The 17528-nt window shown below is 37.6% G+C and overlaps 1 protein-coding gene across 1 annotated transcript in view; it reads right to left on the bottom strand.

Moving 5' to 3' along the window:
- The window catches only part of TRPC4AP (transient receptor potential cation channel subfamily C member 4 associated protein), a 62881-nt gene that overhangs the window by 20851 nt on the left and 24502 nt on the right, over positions 1-17528 (bottom strand). The window contains exons 6-8 of the mRNA XM_019733470.3: positions 16270-16398; positions 11585-11792; positions 4078-4263 (exon numbers count right to left, since the gene is read on the bottom strand). Of these exons, the coding sequence (XP_019589029.1) occupies positions 4078-4263; positions 11585-11792; positions 16270-16398 (523 nt within the window). The remainder of the gene's footprint in view (positions 1-4077; positions 4264-11584; positions 11793-16269; positions 16399-17528) is intronic.

Raw genomic sequence — 17528 nt, 5'->3', positions numbered from 1 at the left:
ATACGATGTAGTTGGGGGTTTTTTCTGGATCAATCACGCAGATTTTGTCCTTTGTTCTATTGATGTGGTATATTCCATTAATTGATTTTCATATTGAATCAACCTAGCACAAATTCCACTTAGTTGTGTATATACACTTTATACAATCCTTGTATATTTGGTTTGCTTGTATTTTATTGAGGATTTCTGCATCTATAGTCATATGAGACACTGGCCTGTAACTTCCTTGTAATGCCTTTGGTATCAGGGTAATAATGGCTTCATAGAATGAGGTGAGAAATGTTTCTTTTTCTAGTTCATGGAAGAGACTGGACATATTGGTATTACTTCTTTAAACAGTTGGTAGAATTCACCAGTGAAGCCATGTGGGCCAGGGCTGGTCTTCCGAAGTAGTGTTTTCATTACTAATTCAATCTCTTTATTTGTCATAGGTCTGTTTGGATTTTTTATTTCTTCTTAAGTCAGTTGCAATAGTTTGTGTCTGTCTTATAATTTGTCCACTTCACCTAGGTTATCTACTTTATTGGCGTACAGTTGTTTTGTATTGTATTCCTTTTGAGTCCTTTTATCTTTGCACGGTTAGTTGTAATGTACCATCTTTCATTTCTGATTTTAGTAATTTGAATCTTTTTTTTTTTTTTTGCTTGGTCGATGTAGCTAAAGGTTTATCAATTTTGTTGATCTTTGCAAAAAATCAACTTTGGTTTTGTGGATTTTCTCTATTATTTCATTAATAATTTCTCTATTATTGCATTAATTTCTATTCTAATCCTGTTTGTTTCTTTACATCTGCTTGCTTTGGGAATATAGTTTGTTCTTTTTCCAATGACTTAAGGTGGAAGATTATTGATTTGACATCTTTTTTAATGTAGGCATTTATAGCTATAAATTTCTTGCTACACATGCTTTACTTAGCTGCATCCTATAAATTTGGTATGCTGTGTCTCCATTTTCATTTATCTCAAAGTACTTTCTAATTTCCTTTGCGATTCTGTCTTTGAACCATCAGTTATTTAGATGTGTATTGCTTAATTTTAATTTATAATATCACTCCATGTGATTGAAGTACATACTTTTTACGATTTTAATCCTTTTAACTTTACTGAGGCTTTTTTTTATGCCTATCATGTGGTCTACCTTGGGGAACATTCCATATATGCACTTGAGAAGATCGTGTATTCAACAGTTGTTGGGTAGATGGTTCTATATATATCTAAGTCTAATTGGCTTATAGTGTTGTTTAAGTCTTCTATTTCCTTGATGATCTTCTGTTTATGCTATCCATTATTGAAAATGAGATATTAAAGTCCCCAACTATTATTACTGAATTGTTTTTCACTCTTAAAATTTGTTTCTGCTTTTTGGGGGCTGTTAGATGGATACATGTTTATAACTGTTATGCCTTCTTGATAGATTCACCCTTTTATTATTATAAAATGCCCATTTTTATCTCTGATGACTTTTTTGTTTTAAAGTCTCTTTTAGTACAGCCACCTCAACTTTCTTATGGTTGCTTTTTGCATGATACATCTTTTTTTATCCTCTACTTTTAACTTAATTCTATCTTTAGAACTAATGTCTCCTGTAACTAACTATAGCCTTAAAAAAATCCAATGTGACAAGCTGTCTTTTGAATGAATTGCTTAACTCATTCACATTTAATGTTATTATTGACAAAGCTGCATTTACTTCTGCCTTTTTTACTTTTTATTCCCCTATACATTTAATGCATTTTTTTATTCCTTTATTTGTACTTTAATGCTTAATTTTGCATTAAGTGGTATCTGGGCTCTCTTAGGTCTGTTGCCTGCTTTATCCTGTGCATGGGTAATACTTTCCAGTTTCTTTGTATGCCTCATAATTTTTATTATAAACTTGACATTTTGTACACTTGAAACCTATGTGATTTTACTGTCCATTGTCACCCCAATAAATTTTAATTAAAAAAACAAAACCAGACATTTTAGGTAAATACTGTAGCAGCTCTGGATACTGAGTCCCCTCCTTCCCTTCAGGGCTTGCTGTTGTTTTCTTGTTCCTTTGTTTAGTAACCTGACTAGCCTATTTCAGTCAAGTCTATTTCTCCAAGAACTGGTGAGGCCTTGGTATTGTGCCTCAGAGATAGGGCAGCCTTGGGCATGTGCCCCAAATCCCTAAATAACAGTGTTTTAGCAGGATTCTCTTTGACTGGCTTTTTCTGATCTTTCTGTGCAGCTTTCTGCATCATCTGGTATGAAACTCAGCTGTCAGGCTCCCCTAATTGCTGGCTGAATGCTCTACTGTTTTTGACAATGCCTTGAGGCATACCTTATTCCAAAGTCTGATTCAATTAAATCAAGCAGGGATAGTTTTTGAGACTGAGAATTTTTATTTATTTATTTTTTTTTACTTCAGAAGAGCTTTCTTCTTATCTGTCTCTTTCCCTGGTTCTCTCTGCTGAACTAGCTGGCATATAGTTTAGCTTTTTGTTCTCAATTAAAAAGAGCTAGCAGCCTCCTTTTATTTGCTTACCACCAACCTCTATATTGTTTTTGAGAATGCCCTTAGGCTCAAACTACCCCACATTCTGTTTTCACATATTAACTAGCCCCTGGCAAAATCTTGGTGCTACCTTTCTGAGAGCCAGTAGCTTCTAGTCTTCTCAGCTTGCCTCTCCCTGTGTGGAACCTCTGTCCCAGTGAGCTGGGTCAAGGGCGTAAAGGATTACTGATCTGTCTGGTCTGGGGTAGAGTTCCCATAATGTAAGTGTAGAATGTAGGTGGGCAGTGGAAAGGAATCCCTGGCATTATGCTAGAACTATGTCAGACAAAGATATATACTGTATGATATGTAAAATCTAAGAAACCTGAACTCAGAGAAACAGAGAGCAGAGTGGTGGTTATCAGGGGTTGGGGAAATGAGAAGATTATTAGTCAAATGGTACAACCTCCCAGTTATAAAAGTAACAAGTTCTGGGGATTTAATGTACAGCAAGGTGACTATAGCTAATGATGTATCATATACTTAGTGAATATTGCTGAGAGAGTAAATCTTAAATGTTCTCACTACAAAAAAATGGTAATTATGTGATGAGACAGAGGTATTGGCTAATGCTGTGGTGGAATTATTTTGCAATATATAAATGTATCAAATCAACACACTGTACGTATTAAACTTATAATGTTATATGTCAACTATATCTCAAAAAAATTGGGGGAGAAAGAAGGAAGAAAGGAGCTGCTGACCTCGTAGCTATACTTAAGAATTTAGCCTCTTCACCTTGGAGCTGGAGGGGATTATAAAGCTGGCAGCCTGCCCCTCCCCGTTAGATACCAAATTCTTTTTTGGGAGCTGAGGGAACCCTGTCTTTTCCTGTCTTTTTGGCCACACCTGCCCAGAGTGGAACTTCCATGAATCGTAACTTCTACTGTCATAGACTCACTGTTCTTACTGAGTTTTAGATTTTTTTTAAATAAATGTTTCATTACTGTATACGCTCAGAACAATTTCCACAGACGTTACATGGATGGTTTTTGTTGTTTTTTTACAGGTTTTGTTTACAGTTTCACTGGAGAAGCAGGCACCCCCAAAACAGAATTCCTCCCTTCACTTTTATCTGCATGATTACAAAAAGAATTCCTGGGTTTGTACACTCTGGCCAGAGTCAAATGCTTCAGGGTTGAGCAACTGATCCAAGATGGACCCATAGTCCCTCAACAGGTAGCTGGAGCTGAGTCTAGGAAGCTACACTTTTACTAGGCAGCCTACTCATCAGAAGAGACAAAAGAAAACTAAAGAAAGAAGAGACTGAGCAAGAATACTCCGGGTTCCTAAGAATGCTGTGGTTATTAGCTCCAGACAGTCCCTCGGGTAGTGCCACAAAGCCCATCTTCCTGCAATCAAGTCCACTTTAAAGGAGCTCAAAGAGGTTTCTGTCACTAGCTATTCAAAAGAATCTTAACAATTATGATCTAGGACTGCCCTGAGGAAAATTCTACTTGGAGAAATTTTCAATTTATCCTCCTTGGAAAAGAGGTCAAGAATGGCTCCAGGAACCCACGGGAAAACCCCACCTCTCAGGAGATCCACCCCAAGTACCTTGACTGTGTTCTGATTCCTCATTAGCCACTCGCATCAGGGCATCTAGCACCAAAGCATTGTCTAGCCATGTGTACCATTCCTCCAACTCCTGAAGGAAGCTGGCTGTGCCCGTTGACTCTGACACCTTTCGAGTTGCCAGCTTGCAAAGCCGCTCGACAAAGCCGGGGATGCTGAGAAGGGCCGCTGCCAAAGAGAGAACGAAAAAGGGAATTTTCAAAACAGAGACCAGCTCTAAAGCCCTCAACAAACAACCTGCTCCTCACCTGCATGACAGGAATGATTTTTAACCTGAGAGCAGCTCGTCAGTCAGAGCTTCCCTTTAGAATGAAATGCCATGCCAAGGTAAAATAGTAATACAGCTATAGACGCAAGTTCAATTTTAGCAGATGTAGGGAAACAGGCTTCCTTATATCTACTGGTGGGAATATAAATTGGAATAACGTTTATGCCTTAAATCTGTGTGTCTTTGAGCCAAGAAGTCCGTTTCTGTGAATTTACCATAAGGAAATAACCAATTATATATACAAAGACAGCTGTATAAAGATGTTCATTGGTGTGGTTTCTGTAACAAAAAGGTGGCAATTACTACATGTTCATAAATAGCATATTGATAAAATATGATGTACCAAACAATGGAACACACAGACACTAATAATGATGACACATACATATTTACAGTGACTCCAAAATATGTTTACATTTACTCATTAGAGAAAAAAGTAAATTATTAAACTGTGTTGGTTTAAGCCTGTTTTCTTTAAAACTTTGCTTCTTTAAAATATGCACATGATATACACATAAAGAATGGAAAGATATGTACCCAGGTATTTACTGTGGCTGTTCTTGTGTAGGAGAGGATATAAATGCTTCTTTTAAAACTACTATAGTTTGATTTTCTTGTAACAAACAAGTATTAGCAGGAAGAAAAAAGACAAGCCTGTTTTTTCGGAGGCGGATAAATTTAGAAACCGAGTAATTACCCAACTCCTATTAACTGAATAATTACCCAGCTCCTGTTTCCACTAATCCCATTTTACTCACAATAATGAGTAAGATGGAAATTCTGATCAGCACTTAAGAAAGCATAATAAACTGAAGGCAGGGAAATCCGGGTTCAAATCTTGACTCCATCATTTAACCTTCTTTAAAATAAGGTTAATGTCTGTACATATTTGCATGTGTGCACGTTAAATCTTCCTGAAAGAATGAAAAACAGCAGTGGTTGCCAAAGACAAAGAGAATTAGGCCAATGGGAACAAAGGCAAACTTTTCAATGATCACCTTTCTGAATTTGTAGATTTTGTTTTGAACCATGTAAATACATTATCTAATCAAAAATTAATGAATGCCTAGATATTTCATAGTATCAAGATATTACTATAAATTTGGGAGGGTATAATATGGTATTAGATCTATGTTTTGTTTTGTTATCTTTTCTAAAATTTATTTTGAATTACAGTTGAAATTCAATATTATTTGATATTCGTTTCAGCATAGTGGCTAGACATTTATATAATTTACAAAGTAATCCCCACCCCGATCAGTCTAGTACCCACCTGGCATTATCCATAGTTATTACAATATTATTGAATGCATTCCCTATGCTGTATTTTACATTGCTGTGACTATTTTGTAACTATCAACTTGTACTTCTTAATCTCTTTCCCATTTTCACCCAGCCCTTCAACCCCTCTCCCATGGAGTTATGTTTAAAAAGAGTCATTATCTTGTAGAAACACTGAAATATACACAGGTGAAATTTTATAATGCCTGGGATTTGCTTCAAACTAATCCAAAATAAGATAGGGAGGAGAGAATGGGAGTAGAGATAGACAGGCCATCAGCTGACAATTGTTGAAGCTAGGTGATGGATAAATGAGGACTGTTATACCGCTGTATGTGTCATATATACGTGCATGTCTCTACTTTTATATGTTTCCCATAATGAAAACTTTTAAAGTAAAATACAAAAGAATACATTAAAGAAAATTCTTTACAAATAAATTAATCAGTTAGGAGGATTACATAAATACCAATTCAGTACCAGCACAGGGCTAGGCAAATCATCTTAGCCCTCTTTCCATTCTCTACATTAGTGAGTGACTATAATTAATGTTTGACCTCATTAAAAAAGTGAATTAAAACAACAAATTAACTTTTCCTTGAAAAGTTAAACATGGAATTATCACATGACCCAGCAATTCCACTCCTAAGTATATGTCCAAAAGAAATGAAAACAGGTGTCCAAATCCATGTACACACAAGTTCACAACACACTATTCACAATAGCCAAAAGGTGGAAACAACCTGAATGTCTGTCAACAAGTGAATGGAGGAACAAACTGCGGTACATACTCGTACGTACGATGACTATTATCAGCCATAAAAAGGAGTAAAATACTGACATGGTACAGCATGCATAAACCTCAAAAACATCGTGCTAAGTGAAAGCAGGATACATGATACAAAAGGTCACATATTGTATGGTTTATTCATATGTAATATCCAGAATAGGTAATCCACAGACAGAAAGCAGGTGATTGCCAGGAGTTGGGGAAATGGCGAATACCTGCTTAATGAGTATGGGGTTTCTTTTTGGAGTGATAAAACTGTTTTGGAACTAGATGGAGGTAGTGGTTGTACAAATTGTAAATGTACTACCCTGTTTCCCCAAAAATAAGACCTAGCCGGACAATCAATTCTAATGTGGCTTTTGGACCAAAAATTAATATAAGACCCGGAATAGTATATTATTATATATTATATAGTATATTATATTATATTTTACCTGGTCTTATAGTAAAATAAGACCAGGTCTTATATTAATTTTTGCTCCAAAAGACACATTAGAGCTGATTGTCCGGCTAGGTCTTATTTTCAGGGAAACATGGCAAATGCCACCGTAAAGTTCACTTTAAATGGTTCCTTTTGTTATGTGACTTTCACCTCAATTAAAAAAAAAGTACATTGAGATAGCTTTTTTGTTTTTTGCCTTTTTTGAGAAAACACTTTTTACTTATCAATTTGACAAATATCAAGAAGTTTTAAAAAACCCTGTACTGGGAAGGATATACAGAGTGGGAAGATGAACCAGTGATTTCTTTGGAAGTATAATTTGTCGACATCTATCAAAGTTTAAAAGCAAATATCCCACACATCATACTCTATACACAAGGCTGTCATTTGTAGGAACAAAGACTTGAAACAAACCAAAGTTCCATCACTAGATAAACTGTGGTATGCCCATATATGGGAATACTAGATAGTCGTAAAAAGGAATCAGATAATTCCATATGTACTGGAATGGAATGCTTTGTAAGATGAAGTTCAAAGCCAGGGGCAGAATGGTGCCTATTTTACTTTACCATCTATACAAACAGGGAGGAGCGAATCTCTCTTCCCCTCCTCTACCCCATGATTGGGTATGTAGAGACTATCTCTGGAGGGACACATGAGAAAATGGTCAATAGGTTACCATGGGAGGGGAAGAAACTTTCTTCTGTACACCTGCTGTTCCTTTTGTAACTTGTAAATTTTTTTTTTAAACCTTAGATGTGTATTACCTTTTCCCGAAAAATAAATAAATAAAAGAGACTGGATTCTACATGAAAATCGTCACAAAGCTGGATTTTTACTCACAGCTCTTTTCTTCAGGGTAAAGAGCTCCAGTTTCTCTAACCGTTCCTCACAAGACAGTTCCTAAGACCCAGTCTTCACACCCTGCACACTTAACACAGCCCTTCAGAAGTGACCTGCCAGGATTCAGGGTTCTGAGACTCTGACTCCCAGCCCAGAAATTCCTGAGCTTTTGTGAGTCACTCATCTCTTGAAAAGCTGATGAAAGCGATGGACTCTCTACCCTCCCCCACAAAGAAATCACTGGCTCACTTATACTCACCAACTTATATATAGTGTCAGGGGCCTAGCAGTCCAGCATCGTCCAGTCTTTGTAATTCTCACAGCCTTATTAGTAGCGCTCACACACTACTGGTTAATGTTAAACTGGCTGACAACTCAAACACACACAACTTTTAAGAATTTCTGCAAAAGCAGACCTCTTTCTTCTCTCCTCTTATTTGTTAAAATATCACTATTTCCCAAATACTCCTGTAAATTCTCTTCTCACAGTTTAGGCCCTGCTTTCCAGCTCTCTGAGATGATTCAGAATTCCATCCTAGCTCATGTTACATAACTCAGCCCGACTCAGCTCAGTGTCACCTATAAACTGGTAATTATCTGGCCTGTGGCTTCACCTACATCTCTAAAATCTTGAATGATTTCTCTCCCTAGATGGAGTCATTTGTTCCAGTCTGAATCAATAGAAGGGACAACTACCGTTTCCCCGAAAATGAGACCTAGTCAGACCATCAGCTCTAATGCGTCTTCGGGAGCAAAAATTAATATAAGATCCAATATTGTATTATATATTATGCTATATCACATTACATTATATTATATTATATAAGACCCGGTATATATTATATTATACCGGTCTTACAGTAACATAAGACTGGGTCATATTAATTTTTGCTCCAAAAGATACATTAGAGCTGATGGTACAGCTAGGTCTTATTTTCAGGGAAACATGGTAGTAGTTCTGAGAATCCCAAAACGTTAGGGCTCTAACATTTTTATTATCCGAGTTCCAGGAAGATAGGATAAATCATTATTTTGCTGGGCAAGAAAACTAGCTCACAGTTAGAGTATATTTACAACAAAACAAAAATGTTTTGGCAACATCCTACATACTTCAGTTTTCCAAACTGTTATGGACTGAAATGTGTCTGTTCCTCTCCACCCCCCCACCCCCACCCCGGGAAACCCCTTCCACCATGGCCAATTCGTATGTTGAAAGCCCTAATCTACAATATGATGGTATTTGGAGACAGGGCCTTTAGGGAGGTCACAGAGTGGGGCCCTAATCCAACAGGACCAGTGTCATTACATAAGAGGAAGAGACACCAGAGGTTTCTCTCTTTGTACATGCACAGAAGTAAGGCCACATGAGGACACAGTGAGAAGGTGGCTTTCTACAAGCCAGGAGGAGAGGCCTCACCAAAAACCAACACTCATGGCACCTTGATCTTGGACCTCTAGTCTCTACAACTGTCAGAAAATTTCTGTTATTTAAGCCACCCAGTCTGTGGTATCTTGTTATGGCAGCCAGAACTGACTACTACACATACCTCTCTTTAAAAGTATTCGTTACTGGAATTCAATTTAAAGAATGACAACACTGAGGACTAAGACCTTTCTCATCTGCTCATGATTTAATTATGTTCACTTTCCCAGTGTATCTGACTGGGGAAACAAAATGTATGTGGAATGGAGAAGCAGAGAGATAGGAATTATGGTCAAAGTCGGGAAGGGCCAGACACTGTACAACATTATGTGCTAAACTACAACATTTCATAAAGCTTTATCCCAAAAGCTACCACCAGATATCACATGTAGATTATCTCATGGGTTAGGCACACAGGTATGAAAGTGAACATAGATACTGTATAAACTTTCTTTTTTTAATCCCTCAAATCAAAGAAAACTGGGCTTGGGGTTGAAACTCAGTTAATTAAGAAACCAACTGACTAGAATATTTTATTCCCCAAGGATGATGGGTAATGATGGTTTTATTTAAGTCAGCTTACAAACAGGTATAAGAAGATAATCGATACTAAAAGGATAAAAATAATCTGCCAGAACAGAGTCCTTAAATGGGAAACTAAAGATGACAGTTACTTAGTGCCTTAGCACACAGAGGATCCAATACTGAATCTTTAGGACCCTCATTTTCCTAAGCTGTGCAATGGGGATACTAATCTCTATTTGACAAGGCTGCTTGGAGGATTACATAAAATCACTTCTAGGTAAAGCGGTTAGCTCAATGTTTGCCACAGAGCAGGAAATTAACAAATGTGTCAGTGTATATGGATGTGTATATTTCAATCAGTTTTGAGGAGTCACTTAGTTACGATAAAATTCACGTTTTTAAGAATGTATGTTTTATGATTTACTAACCTGAGTACTCCTCAAAAGTTGTAAGAAAGGAGGAAGGGGGAAGAAAAGCCTACAGACCAAGGAAGGCCTTGGATCTATAGACTAAGAGAAAAACAAGCCTGAAGGGAAAACCACTAACCTGGGATCCGTAGAGTTCACATACTTGTTTTTACATACAACTAAAAAGTGTAAAATTATATTCCAGCAATCTTCAAGTACAGTTATGACCATCTGGTGTTCAGAACTCAACTAGAATGTTAGCAGAGTTAATGGAGGACTCGTATTCAGTATTTAGAAGACAGGCCGCTGGGTAGCACTTAGCAATTCTGCAGAGCTCAGCCTGGGATGCACATACCCAGTCAACTGGACTTTAGAAACAGTCCTGTTTTCAGAGCATCATCAGGACTGCCATAGGATGGTCATGGTTTCCTACTGCTGCTTTTTAATGATAATTTTTTATTATTTCACCTTGGTTATTTGGTTAACCTTAGGTACACAGTGATGTTTTGTTTTTGCATCGGCAGTATTTCTAGCCTGTTAATGTTCAAGAACTAGCTTGTAAGACACATAAATGCTTTAGTTCAAATATGAATCATCGATAGTCTTATGACAAAAACAGACATATGCCCGATTTCCCCAAAATCTGCTTAAACCAAGATACTTTATCAATAGAACAGAGTTCTTTTGCTAACACTAAGCAATAGGTGGGGTAGATGGGTTAGAATAGTATTTTTAAAATGTAAATAACTAAATACCCACATGGTTCTAAAATCAAACAATATATAAAATAATACACCAAGAAGTCCCACTTCTGCTGCTGATGTCATCTATCCAGTTACCAGCCATCCATAACAGGTGGCCATTTTACGTTTCTTGTGTATGCTTGTATGCTTTGTTTCTTTATGTATACTGAAGATGAGCAAATACATTTGGTCTTATTCCCCACTCCCTGCCTTAATATAAAAAGTATCATATTATACACAGTTCTGCATTTTCCTTTTTACCATTAATATACTTTGGAGACTTTTCTATATCTATCAGTACACAGAGATCCTCCTCATTCTTTTTTCTTAAAAACTATACAATTTTCCATTATATAAATATGCTATAAATTAAGTAGTCTGTTGACGAACAGTTAGTTTCTAGTCTTTTACTGTTACAATGTTGCAATGAATAACCTTGTGTTTGTGTATACACACACACACAAACACACATGCATGCTATAGAATAAAGGCCCAGAGAGGCTTAGTGGATCAAATGGTATAGGCATTTGTAACTCTGATAAACAATGATTAACTTTTTTGAGATTCTGGACCCATTCAAAATCTGATGAACTCTATGGACTTGGCTCCCCCAAATAATGAACAAATATACACAAATTTTACATACTTTAAATGGACCCTAGGAATCCTCACATGGCTTAATCTCTAGAGACACTGAAAGAGCTAGATGATTTAGGAAGAGGTCTTAGAGCTACAATCTTAACATTCTGAGAATTTAGGGACTTTACCTTGGTTGATTTCAGCTGCAGAAGGCCCCAAGCTCAAGCTCTTCTTCTGCTGAGCATTTTTGGCAAGAAGTGTGTGCTTGTCATCATTCCCTGTATCCATCTCTGAAATGGTGACAGCCAGAATCCGGCAGAAATTAGCAAGCTGCTGCTGATCGAAATTGGATACTAAGGAACTCAGATTGGGGACTTCATCTAGTCGGATCATTTCCTACAGAAGACAAAACAATCCCCGTGCTCAGTTCATTTGAGATTGGACGTTCTCCTCTTTTGCATTTCCCTAAGAATGGTTGGTAGCTAGATCACTTAGGTTCAAATCCCAGCTCTGCAATTTCCAACTGTGCAACCTTAGGTAAATTATTGTAGAACCTGAGTTTCTTTTTGCTCATATGTCAAATGTGACTAACCTACCTCATAGGACTGGTCTGAGGATTAAACCATACCTTTGCTCATGTGGCTCCTTTCGCCTATTAAAAAAAATACCTACCACTCAAGTCTTATCAATCATAAACTGCCATTCCTGCAACAGATGTTTTCTTTTTAAGAAATAAAGCATTTCAAATATAGCCAAAGGCCTGTTTTTTCTGACTCGATTGCATTCCCTTTTCTCTCCCAGAGGTAGTCATTATTTTGAACTTTGTGTTTATTGTTCCATTTTTATACTTATATTTTAATAAAAATATATGGTATTGTTCTGTATGCAGTGTGAATCGTATCATATACCACCTTACTTTTCAGTCAACAGTGAGACTTAACTATGCTAATACAAGTAGTTCGTTCACTTTTCATCGTTTTACTTCACAATTCTTCTTTATGTCTGTATGTTCAGGTGAACTGTAATTTTTCACTATTAAATAATGTGGCAATGAACATTCCTATAAATGTCTCCTTCTGTATATACACATGCAACCAATTATCTAGAGTAAGTGATAAGCATTCTTGCCTTTTTCTTGACTTAATAGAAATATTTCTGAAGTTTAATATTAAGTTTGATGTTTGCTGTAAGTTTTAATAGATATCCTATATGAAGTTAAGGAATTTTCCTTCTTTTTCTAGCTTTTAATTGAATGAATATTTGATTTGATGAAATGCTTTTTGTTATTTGGTTACAGTATTCTCTATGACAGAGAAATATCCAATCCAAGTTAAGTAGTGGGAGGAAGGGTAGCAGATTTTATCTGAGGAATATAAGGATGTTGCAAAATGAGAAAAGTTCATGTAATACACATTTGCAGATTTTAAGGAAGAAAAAAAGTTTTTCTTTCTTAATTAAAAATCTGCATATAAGTAGACATGCACAGTTCAAACCCGCACTGTATTTTAATTTTTTTTTTTTTTTTAAATTGGGGAAGGGGAATAGGACTTTATTGGGGAACAGTGTGTACTTCCAGAACTTTCTTCCAAGTCAAGTTGTTGTCTTTTCAATCTTAGTTGTGGAGGGTGCCGTTCAGCTTCAAGTTGTTGTCCTTTCAGTCTTAGTTGTGGAGGGCGCAGCTCAGCTCCAGGTCCAGTTGCCGTTGCTAGTTGCAGGGGGCGCAGCCCACCATCCCTTGTGGGAGTCAAACCAGCAACCTTGTGGTTGAGAGGACGCGCTCCAACCAACTGAGCCATCCGGGAGCTCAGCGGCAGCTCAGCTCAAGGTGCTGTGTTCAATCTTAGTTGCAGGGGGCGCTGCCCACCATACCATCCCTTGCAGGACTCGAGGAATTGAACTGGCAACTTTGTGGTTGAGAGCCCACTGGCCCATGTGGGAATCGAACCGGCAGCCTTCAGAGTTAGGAGCATGGAGCTCTAACCACCTGAGCCACCGGGCTGGCCCCTGTATTTTAATTTTTATTTAATATTTGATACATACAACATGTTATGAAGCCTAACAAAGTGACGAGCTGTGTGTGCCTTTACTATCATATTCCGTGCCGCTCTGCCAGAGGTAATCACTACCCTCAATTTTATTATTGTATTGCCTTCAAAAAAAGTTTTATCATATGTATTTGAGTTTGCTTTTGAGCTTTATAAAAATGACCTTGTACAGTCTACATATGAAGTCTGTAATACTACATGCAGTCTTCTGTAACGGACTTCAGCAATAATTTCGGATTCGGCTATGTTGTTCCCTACAGCAACAGGTCATTCATTTCCACCACTTTCTATATTATAATACAGGCATACTTCGTTTTACTGCACTTCACAGATACTGCTTTTAAACAAACTGAAAGCAAGACCCTCCACCAGCAAAAAGATTACAACTTGCTTTATGGCAGTGGTCTGGAACGGAACCACAATATCTCCTAGGTATGCCTGTTTTCCACTGTGTGAATACATTTATCCATTCTCCTGTTGATGCATCATAGACTTGGTTTCAGTTCTTCCCTCTGTGTTTCTTGATGAACGTGTACTTTTTCTGGGGCAGTGGTTCCCAAACCATTCTGACAATGCCCAAGATAAGAAATAAAATTTCCTTAACTCAGTAAATATACATATGTGAATGTATAAATGTGTATAAATATAAAAAAAAACTTCTTCAAACAAGACTCTTACATGATTCACTTTGATCTTTTCTATTTAGCCAGCAGATTCACTGAACTGACTTCACAACCTCGTGACTTCAACTTAGTGTTTTCATTTGTAAGAATGACTATTCTGGGATAGAGCTTCCCCAAGAATGTGCCTGGACAAAGGTTACAGGTGACCCAAGCCACAATAATGGATGCTATGGCTCTCAGGGCAGCGCACAGCTAGGGGAGGGGGTCAAAGAGTGTGTGCACGTTCTATTAGAAAACAAAAGAAAGGTAAATATATTCTGCTGATGTAGAAAAGTGTCATCAGTACAGAAGTGTTGACAATGATACACACTCTCACCAAATTTTCTGTCTCTCTCATTGTGGTCTCGATGGGCATTTCCCCGATTATCAATAAAGTTGAGCATCTTCTCTTATATTCAGGGACCATTTGTTTCTCTTCTGTGAAATACTTGTTCAAATTATTTCCCATTTTTGTACTGGGCTATTTGTCGTCTTCTTGCCAATTTGTAAGAAATCTTGATAAATTCTGAATACCAATCCTTTGTTAGTTGCATGGGTTGCAAATAACTTTTCCCAGTCTGTGGCCTTCTTTATGTGGGTTCCTTCTATATGGTGTCGATCCCCCTTTCAAACAGCACCAAGGTACCCATAGTGTCTAGCAGAACTCATCACCATTTTTGGCAACACAGAAGCAATCCTGGGCTCCTATGCTGATACTGCCAGGGAGTCTGGAGTTTCTGCCCTGGAAGCCCCTCTCACACACTGGCTAGAGCACACAAGTATTGGAAAACTAACAATGCCTTTTTATCAAAGGGCACAAAGGGTCTGTCTGGGACCTGCACACATTTCCAATGTGTTCCAACAGACAATGGGCCACTTATGCATCTTCTGATTGGGCAATGACAAACAGGGCCTGGGGAAAGTGCAGCAGAAAGACAGAAATGAAAGCTGGGTCACCACAATGCATGTGCGTACTCTTTCACAAGCAAAAGCAACTCTAAGAGGCTGCTCCTGCCTCCTCAATAGTTAAAAGAAAGAAATCTGCCAAATCTGCAACCAACATGGAGGTATGGAACAAGAAATGGGGAAGCTCCAGCTCCCAACAATCATTACACAAAAAATCTAGTATAGTGATTCTCTAACAGAGGTCTATAGATGTGTTTTTTGGAGTCTGTGACTTCTCAATGATAAAATTTTAATTTAATGTTTCTATTTAAAAAAATTTCCCCCCTTTTTCTGCCTCCTCCCCACCCCCATTTTGGTTCAAGCCGTTGTTTCTCAGTCTAGTTGTGTAGGACACAGCTCCCTAGCCCATACTGGCATTATGAGCCTTGCGCTCCCCATGGCCGCACAGGAGCCTGCGGCAGCTCACGCCAACCTCCGGCTGCTCACAGCAGCCCAGCTCCAGGGAGAGCCCTTGTTCACAATCTTAGCTGTAGAAAGCACAGCTCACTGGCCCATGTGGGAATCGAACCGGTGACATCGGCATTAGGAGCACGGCGCTCCCACCACCTGAGCCACTGGGGTAGCCCTTTTTCTTTTTAAAGCATATTCTGGATTATTTGAATGTCCATCTTATGACCAAGTGGCAGGACTTCAGTGCTCATACTTGCGTCTCCTGTGTTGGTGTCAATTAACTTTAACTGTTGACGAATGGAAAAAAACTGAGATGAACTTAATAAGTGAAAGTCAAACATCACCACCAAGGGAAACATATCCTAATGAATGAAGCTTTCACAGCAGTTCAAATATAGAAAAGTGGTAGGAGAATGAAGTCATTACACAACAAACAGCAATACAGGTATCCTAAAAAGATCTTGCATTACAATAATTAGTGAGTGAGGGGCAATTTGATTTCAGCAAAATAACATTAGCCATCCCATTAAATTCATGAAGTCAATCTAAACTTGAGTTTTGTAATTAGTTTGACTTCAACTTGTATATTTGTTTAGCTTTTATAGCCATCTAAGACAAATTAGTATAAGGAGGATAGCCTACTTTTACTTGAATATATTTAAATAACACACACACACAAATCTAACTTTAGGAGTATGCAAGAACTTGTCTTTTTAAAAGAGCTCTCTACATTAATTCACTTTTCAGAATCCAATCGTCTGAGACACCCTCCCCCATCTGGTTACCTACCTGCCAGAGGACATAGCTCACCTTTTTAACACCCAAAATATCTTCAATAAGGGTTGCTGTTTGTAAGAATGTCTTCTTACTCGTCATCAGTGTAAACAGGAAGATCACAAAGTCATTCTTTTCCGCTAATCGCTTTGTAACTCCTTCCGTCTATCGCAAGGGGGAGAGAAAAGGCAGAATAGGTTATAAATACAAAATATAAAGAGCAAGATATCCCTTCCAGACACTGGAAATACAATCCCACGTTACATCAGGAATTTTTGTCTGAGGCCTTAAAGCCCTAAAACTATATACAAAACATTGTGTGCAAAAGTATTTTTCTGGGGAGGGGTTTTTCATGATAATCATCATAGGTTCCAGACCGACTATCTGCCTATATTTAAATCAGGAGCTACAAACTAGTATATAGTAGACCCAGCAGTACTCATAAAATTTTGAATTTAAATGTCTTTAATGCAGGACATGCTTACTCCAGGTTAGTCACAATTTGCACAAAATGGGCAACTTCAAACATTTCCTGTTTTCTGCCCTAGAGGTACTGCAACTCTAAAAGTCAAACACAATGGAGCCAATGACATCATATAGTCTTTTTTTTAATAAGGATAATTTCTTCCTGGCCTTAGCTGCAAAAATAATTGTGCATTTCCTGAACAATTAGTTTATTTTTATCTTATAGATCTGTCTATGCCTATTTGTGCCACTAACTAATGTGGCTATTAAGCACTTGAAAGGTGGCTAGTCTGAATTAAGATATGCTCTGAGTGTTAATAAAAGAAACAAACTAGATTTTAAATAATTGTGCTAATTATTTTAAAGTTGGATTATCCTTCTTTTCTTTTTTACATTTTTTATTCTTTTGTATTAGTTTCAGGTATACAAAAACAACATAGACATTTACACCCCTCACAAAGTGATAACCCCACCAAGTCTACTACCCCTGACAGCATATTACAATACCCCTGACAGCTGTTACAATACCACTGACTATATTCCCTATGCTGTACTTTACATCCCGTGACTATATATACATACATATATATTTAATTATAGTTGACATTCAATATTATTCTACATCAGTTTCAGGTGTACAGCACAGTGGTCAGGCATCTACACAATCTGTGAAGTGATCCCTCTGGTAAGTCCAGTACCCATCTGACACCATGCATGATCTTTACAACATTATCGATTATATTCCCCATACTGTATTTCACATCCCCGTGACTACTTTGTGACTACCAATTTGTACTTCCTAATCCCTTCACCTTCTCCCCATCCCCCTC

The sequence above is a fragment of the Rhinolophus sinicus genome, chromosome 13 (assembly GCF_057876585.1).
Source record: "Rhinolophus sinicus isolate RSI-liver-muscle chromosome 13, RSI-T2T, whole genome shotgun sequence".
Taxonomy (NCBI): Eukaryota; Metazoa; Chordata; class Mammalia; order Chiroptera; family Rhinolophidae; genus Rhinolophus; species Rhinolophus sinicus.
The sequence above is the reverse complement of the archived record's forward strand: the minus strand, read 5'-3'. Positions and strand labels throughout refer to the sequence as shown.